We start from the raw sequence: 17,690 nt of genomic DNA on the forward strand, positions 1-17,690 counted from the left end.
AAAATACATAAATTAACACCTAACCCTAGTGCTATCCTTAACCCTAACAAATTGAAAAAAAAAAATAATAATAATATTAGGTTTATAAATAAATGAAATTAACCCTTAACCCTAAAAAATTATAAAAAATTATAATAAATAACTCAAAATGAATCAATTAATTAACCCCTAATCCTAGCACTAACCTTAATAAAAGAAATGAATAAATATATAAGAACAAATAAATAAAATACATAAATTAACCCCTAATCCTAGTGCTAACCTTAACCCTAGGAAATAAAAATAAATAAAAAATACATAAAACTAATAATAGGTAAATAAATAATTAAAATAAATGAATTAAATGAACCCCTAACCCTAACATATGTTTTTTTTTTTTAACTATAATGAATAAATAACTCAAAATGAATCAATTAATTAAACACTAATCCTAGTGCTAACCCCAACAAAAGAAAATGAATAAATGAATAATAGGCAAATAAGTAAGTAAAATACATAAATTAACCCCTAACCCATGGCCTTAACTCTAAGAAATAAACAAAAAAAAAATACATAAAAACAATAATAGGTATATAAATAAATGAAATGAACCCCTAACCATAAAAATGTTTTAAAATAATAATAATAAATAAAAAACTATAATAAGTAACTCAAAATGAATCAATTAATTAACCCTTAATCCTAACGCTAACCCTAACAAAAGAAAATGAATAAATAAATAATAAGTAAATAAATAAGTAAAATACATACATTAGCCCCTAATCCTAGTGCTAATCTTAACCCTAACAAACTATAAAATAAATTAATTTACCTATTATTATTTTTATGTATTTTTTATTTATCAACCCCTAACCCTAAAAAAGTTTAAAAAAAATAAATAAATAAAAAAACTATAATAAATAACTCAAAATTAATCAATTAACCCCTAATCCTAGCGCTAACCCTAACAAAAGAGAATTAATAAATAAATAATAAGCAAATAAATAAGTAAAATACATAAATTAACCCCTAATCCTAGCGCTAACCTTAACCCTAACAAATAAAAAAATAAAAAAATACATAAAAACAATAATAGGTATATAAATAAATGAAATGAACCCCTAACCCTAAAAAATGTTTTAAAATAATAATAATAAATAAAAATCTATAATAAATAACTCAAAATTAATCAATTAACCTCTAATCCTAACGCTAAGCATAACAAAAGAAAATTAATAAATAAATAATAAGCAAATAAATAAGTAAAATACATAAATCAACCCCCAATCCTAGCGCTAACCTAACAAATTAAAAAAAAATACATAAAAATAAAAATAGGTAAATAAATAATCAAATAAATAAATTAACCTCAACCCTAAAAGAAATGTAAAAAATAATAATAAATAAAAAACTATAATAATTAACTCAAATAAATTAACCCCTAATCCTGGCACTAACCTTAACAATAACAATTTTTTTTAAAATACATAAAAATAATAATAGTTAAATAAATAAATACTCATATAAATTAAGCCTTAACCCTAAAAAAAGGTTTTAAAAAAACAATAATAAATAAAAAATAATAAATAAAAAACTATAATAAATAACTCAAATAAATAAGTAAAATGAACCCCTAATCCTGGCACTAACCTTAACCCTAACAAATTAAAAAAAAAAATACATAAAAATAATAATAGGTAAATAAATTAACCCCAAACCCTAAAAAACTGTTTAAAAAACGATAATAATAAATAAAAAACTATAATAAATAACTCAAAATGAATAAATGAGTTAACCCCCTAACTCCCTCCACCCAAAAATAAAAATAATAAGCTGAAAAACATAGCCTCAAATGACAAAACAGATTATATTCTCTATTATATTCTCTATTGGCTAAGCGGAAAAAAACTCAGGGGGGAGGGAGGGGAAAATCCGACCGTGTGTACAGGGCATACGACCGCAGGGCAAATACGGTGTGATATAAAGTATTGCAACGACCGCTATTTTATTCTCTAAGGTGTCTGAAAAATATATTTATAATGTTTGGAGGTAATTTTCTAGCAAAAAAAAAAAAAAATGATATTAACTTGTAAACAACAGATTTCAAAAAGAGGCTCGGTCTCTAGTGGTTAATGCTGACAGGTCCTATTACTGTATATTTCTCTATGACGGGTCCCCTTTAATCGGTGATCTGTGCGGTACGTGGCGGGCGTGGATCTGTCCTGTCTCTGCACTCGGAGATAAATGATTGCTAATAAAAGGGGGGAGATGTGATGAGTCGGCGGACACTCAGATCAGGGTAATGGACTAGATGAACACACAATTATAGTTCAGTATTAACCTGCGTCACGTGAGCGCCGCTGGAAACCGGCGGCCCCTCTGTTATCGCCGGCGCTGGGTTTGGAATTTACAAGCTGAGGCAGCAAAAGCTCTCAGGTTGCCCTGTCTTCTTCTGCAGCACCGCCATCTTTTTAAAGCGGTTTGAAAGATTTATATATCCCCCAGCGATGTGACCGGCCTCAGGTTATATGATACACTGAGATGAAGCAAAAAAACTAAAATATCTTCCTACGTAAGGTTGTACCTGTTTATCTACCGTCTTCTCTTCTCTATATCCGTTCAAATGCTGAATTTATAAATCTTTTTTGAGATTTAAGAAAACTGGGGGGGGTGGAAAGCTGAAGCTACACTCTGCAGAGCTCAGTGAGAGCTGATTGGGAGGGAAAGGGACACGCCCCCTCTTCACACAGCACACAGGAACAGAGCCATAGGTGTGCACAGCCTATTGTGTTAGAGGTGTGCACCCCAAAGTTCAAATACACAGTCAGTGGCGAGGGGTATGCACATGGCTGTGATGCTATGTCATGGCAGAAATGACAGATAGCAAAACTATTTATTTATTTTTGACTATTTTTACTTTTTTTTTACGTTTTATTTATTTTTTTATTATTTTTTACTTTTTTGTACATTTTTTTTTAATTCGGATTTTTACTTTATTTTTTTACATTTTTTTTGTTTATTTTTTATTATTTTTACTTTTTTAACTTATTATTTTTACTTTATTTTTTATTATTTTTACTTTTTTTACATTGTTTTAAATTATTATTTTTTAATTTTATTAAATTTTTTTACATTTTTACTTTATTTTTACATTATTTATTTATTTTTTATTATTTTTACTTTTTTTACATTGTTTTAAATTATTATTTTACTTTATTTTTTACATTTTTTATTATTTTTACTTTTTTTAATTATTATTTTTACATTTTTTTATTTTTACTTTTTTTTGATTATTAGTTTTGCTTCATTTTTTACATTTTAAATTTATATTTTTATTTTACTTTTATTATTTTTTTATTATTTTTACTTTATTTTTTACATTTTTTTTATTATTTTTACTTTTCTTTTTTTACTTTTTTTAATTATTATTTTTACTTTATTTTTTACATTTCAAATTTTTATTTTTATTTTACTTTTATTTATTTTTTTAAGTGCCCTGTTAGGGGGGCTTTGGAGAAATATCAGGGGTCCAAACACTTTAAACACTTGCCTCCCTTTAAGAGCCTCAGCTGCACAGATGAATGAATATGAAGCAATCACAGGCATCCTATTTATTCACAATCTGAAGCATAGTAAACACCGTTTATTGTACTCCAGCGATGAATAGACACAGGGGCGATTGGTACTGAACACTCACTGTGTTCATTCAGAAAAAGAAGGAGCCAGTAAATTATGCATTTACCGGCCCCTTCCACCTCCCGTATCCTCCTGCAGTGCGACTGGATGGACAAAGATGAGGAGAAGCTGGCAGTGCTGCAAGGAGGGGGGGGGGGCGCAAGAGGATCGGTGTCTGCAATAAGACAGTACAGCTTGGTCCTCCTGCTCGGCAAGTGCCGGGGCCCCCCCCTTTTGAACTGGGCCCGGTACTGTAGGGCCGCTGTACTGCCTTAAACAGTTGCCCTGGCGCACGGGGTGATTAGGGTGTGCCCAGGCACACTCGGCACGCCCACCCCCCCTATGAACAGAGCTGAGGCTGTCAATCACAGGCTGTGTGCATAGAGTCGAGTGAAGGAATGATGGCCCCCACTTGGCTCCATAACATTGGATGGTGGAAGTGTATTTTTTTTAATGGTATTTTAGTGCAAATATGAGATGTAAGATCTTTTTGACCCCCCTCCCCCCAGATCTTACATTTAAGAGGACCTGTCATGCCTTTTTCTATTACAATGGATGTTTACATTCCTTATAATAGGAATAAAAGTGACACTTTTTATTTTTTATTTTTTTAAGACGGTGTGAAAATAAAAAATAAATAAAATAAGAAAAAAATAATAATTTGAAAGCGCCCCATCCCGCCGCGCTTGCGCCCAGAGGCGAATGCATACGTAAGTTGCACCCGCATATTAATACGATGTTCAAACCACACATGTGAGGTATCGCCGCGATCGTTAGAGCGAGAGCAATAATTCTAGTCCTAGACCTCCTCTGTAACTCAAAACTGATAACCTGCAGAGATTTTTAAACGTCGCTTATGGAGATTTTTAATGGGTCAATGTTTGTCGCCATTCCACGAGCGGGCGCAATTTTGAAGCGTGACGTGTTGGGTATCAATTTACTTGGCGTAACATTATATTTCACAATATAATAAAAAAAAGGCAAAATTTACTGTCTTATTTTTTTAATTGAAAAAAGTGTATTTTTTCCCAAAAAATTGTGCTTGTAAAGCCGCTGCGCAAATACGGTCTGGCATAAAGTATTGCAACAACCGCCATTTTATTCTCTAGGGTGTCTGAAAAAAAAAAAAAATAATGTTTGGGTTAGACATGTGCAATTTTGTTTAGTTTCCCAAAATCGTTTTTTAACGAGTTTTGATGAATTTGTTAATTCCGAAATTTCCGAATTTCCAGAAATTGGAAATTTTGGAAATTCGAAATTTCAGAAATTCAAAATTTTAAAAATTCAAAATTTTAGAAAAATTGGAAGTTTTCGAAATGGGCAGTTTTCGGAAATGGGCAGTTTTCGGAAATTGGCAATTTCGGAAATTTGAAAATTTGGAAATTTGAAAATTTGGAAATTTGGAAATTTGGAAATTTGAAAATCCAAAAATAAAAATGAAAATCTGAAGATTCAAAAGAATGAAAATCTGAAAACCGGAAAATCTGAAACAATAACTAACTAATAACAACTATTAAATTCTAGGTATTGGAATTTCCTTTCAAATTTGGCTGTTAGTGAATGTAACGAATACAAATTTATCCGGAGTTACTAATTATCCGAAATAACCACAGCTGTATCTAAACGAATTGAACGTAACGATCTAATAATAACAAACAATAATAATAATAATAAAACCTTTTAGTATTATTATTTATTATTGATTTGTTCCATTCCTTTTATTTAGATGTGGCATTCATTATTTCGGATAATTCGGAACTTCAGATAAATTCATATTCGTTACGTTCGCTAACAGCCAAATTTGAAAGGAAATTCCAATGCCTATAAATTAATAGTTAGTTATTATTTCAAACTTTACTGATTTTTCTTTCTTATTTTCAAATTTTCGTATTTTCAAATTTTCGAATTCCGAAAATATGGAATTTGAAAATTCGAAATGTGAAAATTCGAAAATCCAGAAATTCGAAAAGTCGAAAATCCAGAAATTCGAAAATCCACAAATTCGAAAATCCAAAAATTCGGAAATTCAGAAATTTGGAAATTCAGAAATTCGGAAATTCAGAAATTCGGAAATCCAGAAATTCGGAAATCCAGAAATTCGAAAATCCAGAAATTCGAAAATCCAGAAATTCGAAAAGTCGAAAATCCAGAAATTCGAAAATCCAGAAATTCGAAAATCCAGAAATTCGGAAGTTCAGAAATTCGGAAATTCAGAAATTCGGAAATCCAGAAATTCGGCAATTCAGAAATTCAGAAATCCAGAAATTCGAAAATCAAGAAATTCGAAAATCAAGAAATTCGAAAAGTCGAAAATCCAGAAATTCGAAAATCCAGAAATTCGAAAATCAAGAAATTTGGAAATTCAGAAATTCGGAAATTCAGAAATTCGGAAATTCAGAAATTCAGAAATTCGGAAATCCAGAAATTCGGAAATCCAGAAATTCGGAAATCCAGAAATTCGAAAATCCAGAAATTTGAAAATCAAGAAATTCGAAAAGTCGAAAATCCAGAAATTCGAAAAGTCGAAAATCCAGAAATTCGAAAATCCAGAAATGCGAAAATCCAGAAATTCGAAAATCCACAAATTCGGAAATTCAGAAATTCGGAAATTCGGAAATCCAGAAATTCGGAAATCCAGAAATTCGAAAATCCAGAAATTCGAAAAGTCGAAAATCCAGAAATTCGAAAATCTACAAATTCGAAAATCCAGAAATTCGCAAGTTCAGAAATTCAGAAATTCGGAAATTCAGAAATTCAGAAATTCGGAAATTCAGAAATTCGGAAATCCAGAAATTCGAAAATCAAGAAATTCGAAAATCCAGAAATTCGAAAAGTCGAAAATCCAGAAATTCGAAAATCAAGAAATTCAGAAATTCAGAAATTCGGAAATTCAGAAATTCGGAAATTCAGAAATTCGGAAATCCAGAAATTCGAAAATCCACAAATTCGAAAATCCACAAATTCGAAAATCCACAAATTCGGAAATTCAGAAATTCGAAAATCCAAATTTTCGAATATCTGAAAAAAGCAAAAAAACAAATGAAAAGAAAAACGCACACTTTTTTTGTCAGTGCACGTTTCTAGTTTGGGGGTTCTAAGAAATTTTCTAGCAAAAAAATGATTTTAACTTGTACAAAACAAGTTTGAAAAATAGGCGCTGGTCCTTAAGTAGTTAACTTAGATAAGGCGCAAGTCTCTGGCGGTTCTCCGGTACGGTGCAGCAATGCCCACGGCGTGTCAGTGCCACATCCCCCACACATGCACCGCAGCCCCCTGACACGGTGTGTGTGCGTGCGCATGCCCAGCATCTCACAAATCGGCTCCTGAGACGGTACGTCACACATCCCAGGAAGAAATATGCTAGATGCCGCGCATGCGCCCACACACACCGACGTCTGTCAGAAAACCGTGTGGGGGAACATAAGTCATTCTGGCCTAGCTAAAATTTAGGCTGTGTAAAGAAAAATGGTGGAAAAACTTTTTATTTTTTCTGCTAATTTGCAGAATTTAGTAGGAAGGGCGAGGCAGGAGAGCGGAATGGAAAAAAACAAAAAAAAAACAAAAAATAAAAAATAAAACAAAAAAATAAAAACAGGTAATGTTCCACTTTAAGCATTTGCACAGGTACAACAAATGATCACTGTATTGATTGAAATATAATTATCTCTTATGATCGTCTGCGCCACCTAGTGGACATAGTGCAGATTTTTTTACATTTTTTTATTGCGGTATTTCAGGAAAATATCGCATTGTGGCCACTAGATGGAGCAAATGATCATAGGGGATATTACAAGCAATACGGTGATCATTTGTTGTGCTTGACACTTCGGCATGGCAAAACTTTTTATACACAGACCGTTAAGTGTAGCAAAATTCTCTAAACTGCAGTCCAGGGTCCCCCATATGACTCACAAAATACTATTGGTGGAGTCATGTGTCTTCTTCTAGAATCTCAGTGATCTTTGTGTATTTCTCCCAGATCTGTGCAGTAAGAGTGTGAGACTTCCTGTAATAAAGACCGCTCACTGCTGCTCTCTCTCCTTGTGCAGGGGGACTGGTCTTGTCTCCGCCCCCTACTGTAGTTTTCTACAGTGGGTGGAGCCTGCTGAATCCCTCCCACAGCTCTGCTCTCTCTCTCCTTGTGCAGGGTCGACTGGTCTTGTCTCCGCCCCTTCTTGTATTGGGTGGAGCCTGCTGGGCCCCTCCCACTGCTCTGCTCTCTCTGTCTCCTTGTGCAGGGTGACAGGTCTTGTCTCCGCCCCTCCTGTAGTTTTCTGTAGTGGGTGGAGCTTGCTTTGTCCCCTCCCACAGCTCTGCTTTCTGCACAGACCATGTACAGCCCGGTGATGAGGTCACTGCTACTTTTACAAGGTAATATCTGGGTTTGCATTTGTTGCATATGAAGTAGATTTATATGCTTTGTGGCTATTGTGGAATATATTTAAATGTAAAAAGTTTTTGTTTTTTTTAGCTTGGAGCTTTAAAGCTGAAGTTCAATCTGCTTATATTTTTCCTCCCCCGGTTCCTGATCATAGAAGGGGCGCGGGGCAATGTGGCGCCACCGTGCGGCATATTATTATTTGTCACACAGGATCTGTATGGTGGGGCACCCGTGACGCCGGGGGGGGGGGGGATACCATCAGAGGGGTGCGGGGCGCTCGGTGTGAAGTGGTGCCGCCTGCTATCCTCGCTGTGTTTGCCTGACAGTAATAGCTGATAAGCCGGCAGATAATAAAGTGCCTCTTAGGACAACAGCAACACCAGATGTCTCATCGCCCTTCACATCATGACATCCATAGAGCTTCCTTAAAGGGGCAACCCACCCAACAGTCAGAGCTCACTTCTAGGTGGAATCCCATTGGCTGACGACTTAGATCATCGGGGGATGTGAGAAAATCCCTCTCCCCCACCTCCTGTCCCCACTCATCCTGCACAATCCCTATGTGACTCCACCCACAAACCTGATGTGACTCCACCCACAAACCTGATGTGACTCCACCCACAAACCCTATGTGACTCCACCCACAAACCTGATGTGACTCCACCCACAAACCTGATGTGACTCCACCCACAAACCCTAAGTGACCCCACCCACAATCCCGATGTGACTCTACCCACAACCCCAACGTGACTCCCGTTGGGACTCCACCCACAATCCCCTTGGGACTTCACCCACAATCCCGATGTGACTCCACCCACAATCCTTACCAGGGCTGGACTGGGACAGAAATGTGGCCCTGGACTTCATCCAGACCGGCCCACTTACATTTTGAGTGTCCCATCGGCACTCCCTTACTTTAGAGTGTCCCATCACCAGCCCCCTTACAACAGAGTGTCCCATCACCAGCCCCCTTACATCAGAGTGTCCCATCACCAGCCCCCTTATATCAGAGTGTCCCATCAGCACCCCCTTACATCAGAGTGTCCCATCACCAGCCCCTTACAACAGAGTGTCCCATCACCAGCCCCCTTACATCAGAGTGTCCCATCACCAGCCCCCTTACATCAGAGTGTCCCATCACCAGCCCCTTACAACAGAGTGTCCCATCACCAGCCCCCTTATATCAGAGTGTCCCATCACCAACCCCCTTATATCAGAGTGTCCCATCACCAACCCCCTTATATCAGAGTGTCCCATCACCAACCCCCTTATATCAGAGTGTCCCATCACCAACCCCCTTATATCAGAGTGTCCCATCACCAGCCCCCTTACATCAGAGTGTCCCATCAGCAGCCCCCTTATATCAGAGTGTCCCATCAGCAGCCCCCTTACATCAGAGTGTCCCATCAGCAGCCCCCTTACATCAGAGTGTCCCATCAGCAGCCCCTTACATCAGAGTGTCCCATCAGCAGCCCCTTACATCAGAGTGTCCCATCACCAGCCCCCTTACATCAGAGTGTCCCAAGAGCAGCCCCCTTACATCAGAGTGTCCCATCACCAGCCCCCTTACATCAGAGTGTCCCATCACCAGCCCCCTTACATCAGAGTGTCCCATCACCAGCCCCCTCACATCAGAGTGTCCCATCACCAGCCCCCTTACATCAGAGTGTCCCAAGAGCAGCCCCCTTACATCAGAGTGTCCCATCACCAGCCCCCTCACATCAGAGTGTCCCATCACCAGCCCCCTTACATCAGAGTGGCCCACTGAGCCATCGGCCCACCGGGAAACTCCCGGTAGTTCCGATGGCCAGTACATGCCTGATCCTTACGTGACTCCACCCACAATCCTTACGTGACTCCACCCACAATTCCTCCACCCGCAATCACAATGTGACTCCACCCACAATCCCTACGCGACTCCACTTACAATCCCTACGCGACTTCACCCACAATCCCTACGTTACATCACCCACAATCCCTACGTGACTCCACCCACAATCCCTACGTGACTCCACCCACAATCCCTACGTGACTCCACACACAATCCCTATGTGACTCCACACACAATCCCTACATGACTCCCCCCACAATCCCTACATGACCCCACACACATTCCCTATGTGACTCCACCCACAATCCCTCTACCCACAATCCCTACACGACTCCACCCACAATCCCTACACGACTCCACCCACAATCCCTACACGACTCCACTTACAATCCCTACGCGACTACACCCACAATCCCTACGCGACTACACCCACAATCCCTACGCGACTCCACTTACAATCCCTACGTTAGATCACCCACAATCCCTATGCGACTCCACCCACAATCCCTATACGACTCCACCCACAATCCCTACGCGACTACACCCACAATCCCTACGCGACTACACCCACAATCCCTACGCGACTACACCCACATTCCCTACGCGACTCCACCCACATTCCCTACGCGACTCCACCCACATTCCCTATGCGACTCCACTTTATTTTTCACTTTTATTTTTATAAGCATTCAGAGCACCGTTGTGTTAAATAGATGCACTGCTGAGTGTTTAACAGCTTCATGACCGAAAGACGGCTACAGGGCGGTTCTCTCATTCATCCATGATTGTCCTCCCAGAACCCCGCCCCTGAGCCGGGCATCTGGAGCGCTCAGTGATCAGACACCGCTAATCACAGAGCACAGTAAAGGGCCAATCACAGCTGATCTCATGTAAAGGGCCAATCACAGCTGATCACATGTAAACAAACTTGCCTGATGTCGGCATTCCTTTCCTCACGCGCTGTCACAATTCTGACAGCACCCATCAGTGGCACCTATCCGTGCCTATCTGTGCCCATTAGTGCCTCCTATCAGAGTCCATGAGTGACGTCTATAAGTGCAGCCTCTTTAGTGCCGCCTATCAGTGCCTCCTCATCATTGCTGCCAATCAGTGGCACCTACCAGTGCCCTTGAGTGCTGCCTATCAGTGCCTCCTATCAGTGATGCCTCATTAGTGCCACCTCATCAGTGCTGCCTATCAGTGCCTCCTATCAGTGATGCCTCATTAGTGCCACCTCATCAGTGCTGCCTATCAGTGCCTCCTCATCATTGCTGCCAATCAGTGTCCATCAGTGCCACCTATCCATGCCTAACAGTGCCCATTAGTGCCTCCTATCAGTGGCAATCAGTGGGCCTGGCGGCCGAGATGGGCGCCGGACACCTGCGATTGTTCCTAGAAGATGTAGAACAGGTGGTCTGCCCATGTCAATCATTGGCAGAGACTTGCTGACAGACGGCAGGGGGTGGGCACTCACACGCACGCCCTAAACCCAGAAGCAGGCAGAGAAGTACCAGTACGTTGCTTTTCCCGCATCGGCTGCCCGTTTGGAGTACATTGCGGGGGGGGGGGGGGTCCTTAACTGCTTGCCGACCATAATGCGGCAGGTTGGCTCTCCTGCGTGAACCACCATAGCTGTATGGTGGTCCGTGCATGGGAGATAGCGGGCGCCCCGTTGCGTCCCGCAGGAGCGTACCCGCTGGTCCGGCGGTGACCCGTGATCACAGTGTACAGAGAGGCAGAACGGGGCCAGTGTAAACAACGGCGGATCCCCGTTCTGCCAGATGATATGTCGGAGATCTTCTGTTCCCGGTGATCAGGAACAGTGATCTCTGTCATGTGCCTGGCAGCCCATCCCCCCTACAGTTAGAACACACCCAGAGAACACACTTAACCCCTTCATTGCCCCCCTAGTGATAACCCCTTCCCTGACATTTATACATTGATCAGTGCATTTTTACTGTACAGCAATGATCAATGTAATAATGTCACTGGTCCCCAAAAGGTGTCATTTGGGGTCCGATTTATCCGCCGCAATGTCGCAGTCCTGCCATTATTAGTAAAAAACAAAAAAAAATAAAAAATAAAAAGAGTCCCTAAATCTATCCCAAAGTATGTAGACGTGATAACTTTTGCGCAGACCAATCAATATACGCCTATTTTTACCAAAAGTATGTAGAAGAATACATATTGGCCTAAACTGATGAATAAATTCGTTTTTTATAGTTTTTTTTTGAATATGTATTATAGCAGAAAGTAAAAAAAATATATATTTTTTTTCCAAAACTGTAAATTGTTTTTGTTTATAGCGTAAAAAATAAAAAAACGGCAGAGGTGATCAAATACCACCAAAAGAAAGTTCTATTTATGGTGAAAATAGATTTTGTTTGGGTACGCAATTGTCAGTTAAAGCGGCGCAGTGCCATATCGCAAAAAAAAATGGCCTGGTCATGAAGGGGGGTAAAACCTTTCCGGGGCTGAAGTGGTTAAGTGCATCATCATCATCACTGTGCTGTACTTAGCCCGTGCAAACAGCAGAGCTGTGGGAGGGGCCTATCAGCTCCACCCACTACAGAAAACTACAAGAGGGGGGCGGAGACAAGATCAGTCTCCCTGCACAAGGAGAGAGAGAGAGAGAGAGGGAGAGAGAGAGAGAGCAGATCTGTGGGAGGGCCCCTAGCGGGTCCCACCCACTACAGGCTGACTCCAGTAAATTACAGGAGGGGGCGGAGACGAGACCAGTCCCCCTGAAAAAAAGAAAGTGAGAGCAGAGCTGTGGGAGGGGACCAGCAGGCTCCACCCACTACAGAAAACTAGAGGAGGGGGCGGAGACAAGACCAGTCTCCCTGCACAAGGAGAGAGAGCAGCAGTGGGCGGTCTTTATTACAGGAAGTCTCACACTGGATTACTGCACAGATCTGGAAGAAATACACAAATCACACTGAGATTCATGAAGAATATACACGATGGATGGATTTAAATGATATTTACTTATCCCCGGAGTTTAGCTTTAAAGAAGAACTTAATTTAAACATAAATTTCACCAGTAAAAATGAATAAAAATTAAATAAAAAAAGTGAGCGGTAAAACTGAAGACAATGCTTCTTGCCGAACCTCATCAATAAAGCTCTAAAGAAAGACATCCCATTGGTAGATCACAGACAGATCCGTTACCTTTCCTCTGCAGGAGGTTCTGCCGCGCCTTCACAAACGCCAGGATGTCGGCGTCCGTCTGGCTGTCCCCGGTGAGCGGGATTGGAGTTTTGGCGGACCGAGGAACTCTGGAACAGGAGATGAAAAAAATAACATGTTTAAAGTAAATGTAGAATTATAAAAATACTAAATTATTATTTTTTTTTATTATTTTTTTATTATTATTATTATTATTTTTTTTTAGAATATAATTAAGTTTAGTAAAAATTATTTTAACAATATTTGAAGAACCGACCTTTTCCAACTTGTTTTTATGTAAAAAAATAAATAAAAAAATCAGTATTTTTTGCTAGAAAGTTACTTAGAACCCCTAAAATGGTATATATTTTTTTTAAAGCAGAAGCCCTACAGAATAAAATCGTGGGTGTTGCAAATTTTTATGTCACATGGTATTTGCACAGCAGTTTTTAAAACAATTATTTTTTTTTTTAAATACTTTAATGAACTTTAATGCACAAAAATGGTAATGGTAAAATATAAAAAGATGATGTTACGCCAAGTAAATAGATACCTCACGTTCGGGGTTGTGGAAAATCGGGACACTTGTTTTTTTTTTTCCCTGAGACGCTTACATTTTTTATTTTTTATTTTTTTCGGGATGCTTACATTTTAAATTATTTTTTTTTCGGAATGCTTACATTTTTAATCTTTTTTATTTATTTATTTTTTTCCGGGATGCTTACATTTTTAATTTTTTTTTATTTTCAGAATGATTACATTTTTCATCTTTTTTTTTATGGGATGCTTACTTTTTTTTTTTTTCGGAATGCTTACATTTTTAATCTTTTTTTACATTTTTTTTCCTGGGATGCTTACATTTTTAATTTTTTTTTCGGAATGCTTACATTTTTAATCTTTTTTTTTTGGATGCTTACATTTTTAATCTTTTTTATTTATTTAATTTTTTCCGGGATGCTTACATTTTTAATTTTTATTTATTTTCGGAATGATTACATTTTTAATCTTTTTTTTTTATGGGATGCTTACTTTTTTTTTTTTCGGAATGCTTACATTTTTAATCTTTTTTTAAATTTTTTTTTCCTGGGATGCTTACATTTTGAATTTTTTTTTTCGGAATGCTTACATTTTTAATCTTTTTTTTTTCGGAATGCTTACATTTTTAATCTTTTTTATTTATTTATTTTTTTCCGGGATGCTTACATTTTTAATTTGTATTTATTTTCGGAATGATTACATTTTTAATCTTTTTTTTTTTAATGGGATGCTTACTTTTTTTTTTTTTTCGGAATGCTTACATTTTTAATCTTTTTTTAAATTTTTTTTTCCTGGGATGCTTACATTTTGAATTTTTTTTTTTTTGGAATGCTTACATTTTTAATCTTTTTTATTTATTTATTTTTTTCCGGGATGCTTACATTTTTTATTTTTTTTTATTTTCGGAATGATTACATTTTTAATCTTTTTTTTTTATGGGATGCTTACTTTTTTTTTTTTCGGAATGCTTACATTTTTAATCTTTTTTTACATTATTTTTTCCTGGGATGATTACATTTTTAATTTTTTTTTTTCGGAATGCTTACATTTTTAATCTTTTTTTTTTGGATGCTTACATTTTTAATCTTTTTTATTTATTTATTTTTTTCCGGGATGCTTACATTTTTAATTTTTATTTATTTTCGGAATGATTACATTTTTAATCTTTTTTTTTTTAATGGGATGCTTACTTTTTTTTTTTTTTCGGAATGCTTACATTTTTAATCTTTTTTAAAATTTTTTTTTCCTGGGATGCTTACATTTTGAATTTTTTTTTTCGGAATGCTTACATTTTTAATCTTTTTTTTTTCGGAATGCTTACATTTTTAATCTTTTTTATTTATTTATTTTTTTCCGGGATGCTTACATTTTTAATTTTTATTTATTTTCGGAATGATTACATTTTTAATCTTTTTTTTTTTAATGGGATGCTTACTTTTTTTTTTTTTTCGGAATGCTTACATTTTTAATCTTTTTTTAAATTTTTTTTTCCTGGGATGCTTACATTTTGAATTTTTTTTTTTCGGAATGCTTACATTTTTAATCTTTTTTTTTCGGAATGCTTACATTTTTAATCTTTTTTATTTATTTATTTTTTTCCGGGATGCTTACATTTTTTTTTTTTTTTTTTCAGAATGCTTACATTTTTAATCTTTTTTTTTATGGGATGCTTACTTTTATTTTTTTTTCGGAATGCTTACATTTTTAATCTTTTTTTACATTTTTTTTTTCCTGGGATGCTTACATTTAGAATTTTTATTTTCGGAATGCTTACATTTTTAATCTTTTTTTTTCGGAATGCTTACATTTTTAATCTTTTTTATTTATTTATTTTTTTCCGGGATGCTTACATTTTTAATTTTTTTTTATTTTCGGAATGATTACATTTTTAATCTTTTTTTTTATGGGATGCTTACTTTTTTTTTTTTTCAGAATGCTTACATTTTTAATCTTTTTTTACATTTTTTTTCCTGGGATGCTTACATTTTTAATTTTTTTTTCGGAATGCTTACATTTTTAATCTTTTTTTTTTTTGGATGCTTACATTTTTAATTTTTTTAAATCTTTTTTTATTTATCTTTTTTTCGAGACGCTTACTTGTACATTTTTTTTCCACACTGTCCCTTTCCATTTTTTTTTACCGCCTTTATTGTTATCACAGAGAATATAAATATCCCTTGCGATAGCAATAGGCAGTGACAGGTCCTCTTTACTGAGACATTTGGGGTCTATTGGACCCCAGATCACTCCTCTGCCCTTAAAACCTTTGGATCGTATCAGAGCGATAAGATCCCACGCTTTCTTGAAGTATCAAATATTACTATTTTGTGTTCTTCTTTTAGACCAGCAGGTGGCGCTTTAGGCACATTTTTATTATTTTTTTTTTCTAGGAATTCCTTTTTCCCCTTGCTGTAGGAATTTAGAGGTTTACAGAGCTCAGTGGCTCAAGCTGAATTAACCATCTTACTATCCCGTCATTGTAAAAAACAGAGTAGATGTAAAGGTAAATGTCTGTGATCAAGAGGAGCGTAAGACAGAGGAAGGAGCAGAGTATTTGAGGAGAGGAGAGTTATAAAGGAAGGAGCAGAGTCCTCCAGCAGTGCAGAGTATTTCAGGAGAGGAGAGTTGTAGAGGAAGGAGCAGAGTCCGCCAGCAGAGCAGAGTATTTTAGGAGAGGAGAGTCATAGAGGAAGGAGCAGAATCCTCCAGCAGTGCAGAGTATTTTAGGAGAGGAGAGTCATAGAGGAAGGAGCAGAGTCATACAGCCGTGCAGAGTATTTCAGGAGAGGAGAATTAGATAGAGGAAGGAGCAGAGTCCGCCAGCAGAGCAGAGTATTTCAGGAGAGGAGAGTCATAGAGGATGGAGCAGAGTCCGCCAGCAGTGCAGAGTATTTCAGGAGAGGAGAGTCATAGAGGAAGGAGCAGAGTCCTCCAGCCGTGCAGAGTATTTCAGGAGAGGAGAGTCATAGAGGAAGGAGCAGAGTCCTCCAGCCGTGCAGAGTATTTCAGGAGAGGAGAGTCATAGAGGAAGGAGCAGAGTCCACCAGCAGAGCAGAGTATTTCAGGAGAGGAGAGTCATAGAGGAAGGAGCAGAGTCCGCCAGCAGAGCAGAGTATTTTAGGAGAGGAGAGTCATAGAGGAAGGAGCAGAGTCCTCCAGCCGTGCAGAGTATTTCAGGAGAGGAGAGTCATAGAGGAAGGAGCAGAGTCATACAGCAGTGCAGAGTATTTCAGGAGAGGAGAGTTGTAGAGGAAGGAGCAGAGTCCTCCAGCAGTGCAGAGTATTTCAGGAGATGAGAGTCATAGAGGAAGGAGCAGAGTCCGCCAGCAGAGCAGAGTATTTCAGGAGAGGAGAGTCATAGAGGAAGGAGCAGAGTCCTCCAGCCGTGCAGAGTATTTCAGGAGAGGAGAGTTATAGAGGAAGGAGCAGAGTCCTCCAGCCGTGCAGAGTATTTCAGGAGAGGAGAGTCATAGAGGAAGGAGCAGAATCCTCCAGCAGTGCAGAGTATTTTAGGAGAGGAGAGTCATAGAGGAAGGAGCAGAGTCATACAGCAGTGCAGAGTATTTCAGGAGATGAGAGTTATAGAGGAAGGAGCAGAGTCCGCCAGCAGAGCAGAGTATTTCAGGAGAGGAGAGTCATAGAGGAAGGAGCAGAGTCCTCCAGCCGTGCAGAGTATTTCAGGAGAGGAGAGTCATAGAGGATGGAGCAGAGTCCACCAGCAGAGCAGAGTATTTCAGGAGAGGAGTGTCATAGAGGAAGGAGCAGAGTCCTCCAGCCGTGCAGAGTATTTCAGGAGAGGAGAGTCATAGAGGATGGAGCAGAGTCCGCCAGCAGAGCAGAGTATTTCAGGAGAGGAGAGTTATAGAGGAAGGAGCAGAGTCCACCAGCAGAGCAGAGTATTTCAGGAGAGGAGAGTCATAGAGGAAGGAGCAGAGTCCGCCAGCAGAGCAGAGTATTTTAGGAGAGGAGAGTCATAGAGGAAGGAGCAGAGTCCTCCAGCAGTGCAGAGTATTTCAGGAGAGGAGAGTCATAGAGGAAGGAGCAGAGTCATACAGCAGTGCAGAGTATTTCAGGAGAGGAGAGTTGTAGAGGAAGGAGCAGAGTCCTCCAGCAGTGCAT

The 17,690-nt window shown here is 38.2% G+C and overlaps 1 protein-coding gene across 1 annotated transcript in view; it reads right to left on the reverse strand.

Annotated features, from left to right (window-relative positions):
- The window catches only part of KIF6 (kinesin family member 6), a 389,098-nt gene that overhangs the window by 1,401 nt on the left and 370,007 nt on the right, over positions 1 to 17,690 (reverse strand). The window contains 1 exon segment of the mRNA XM_077485383.1: positions 13,038 to 13,144. Within this exon segment, the coding sequence (XP_077341509.1) occupies positions 13,038 to 13,144 (107 nt within the window).

Source organism: Lithobates pipiens, unplaced genomic scaffold (assembly GCF_037356315.1).
Source record: "Lithobates pipiens isolate NorthernLeopardFrog02 unplaced genomic scaffold, aLitPip1_a1.2 Scaffold_18, whole genome shotgun sequence".
NCBI classification, from domain to species: Eukaryota; Metazoa; Chordata; class Amphibia; order Anura; family Ranidae; genus Lithobates; species Lithobates pipiens.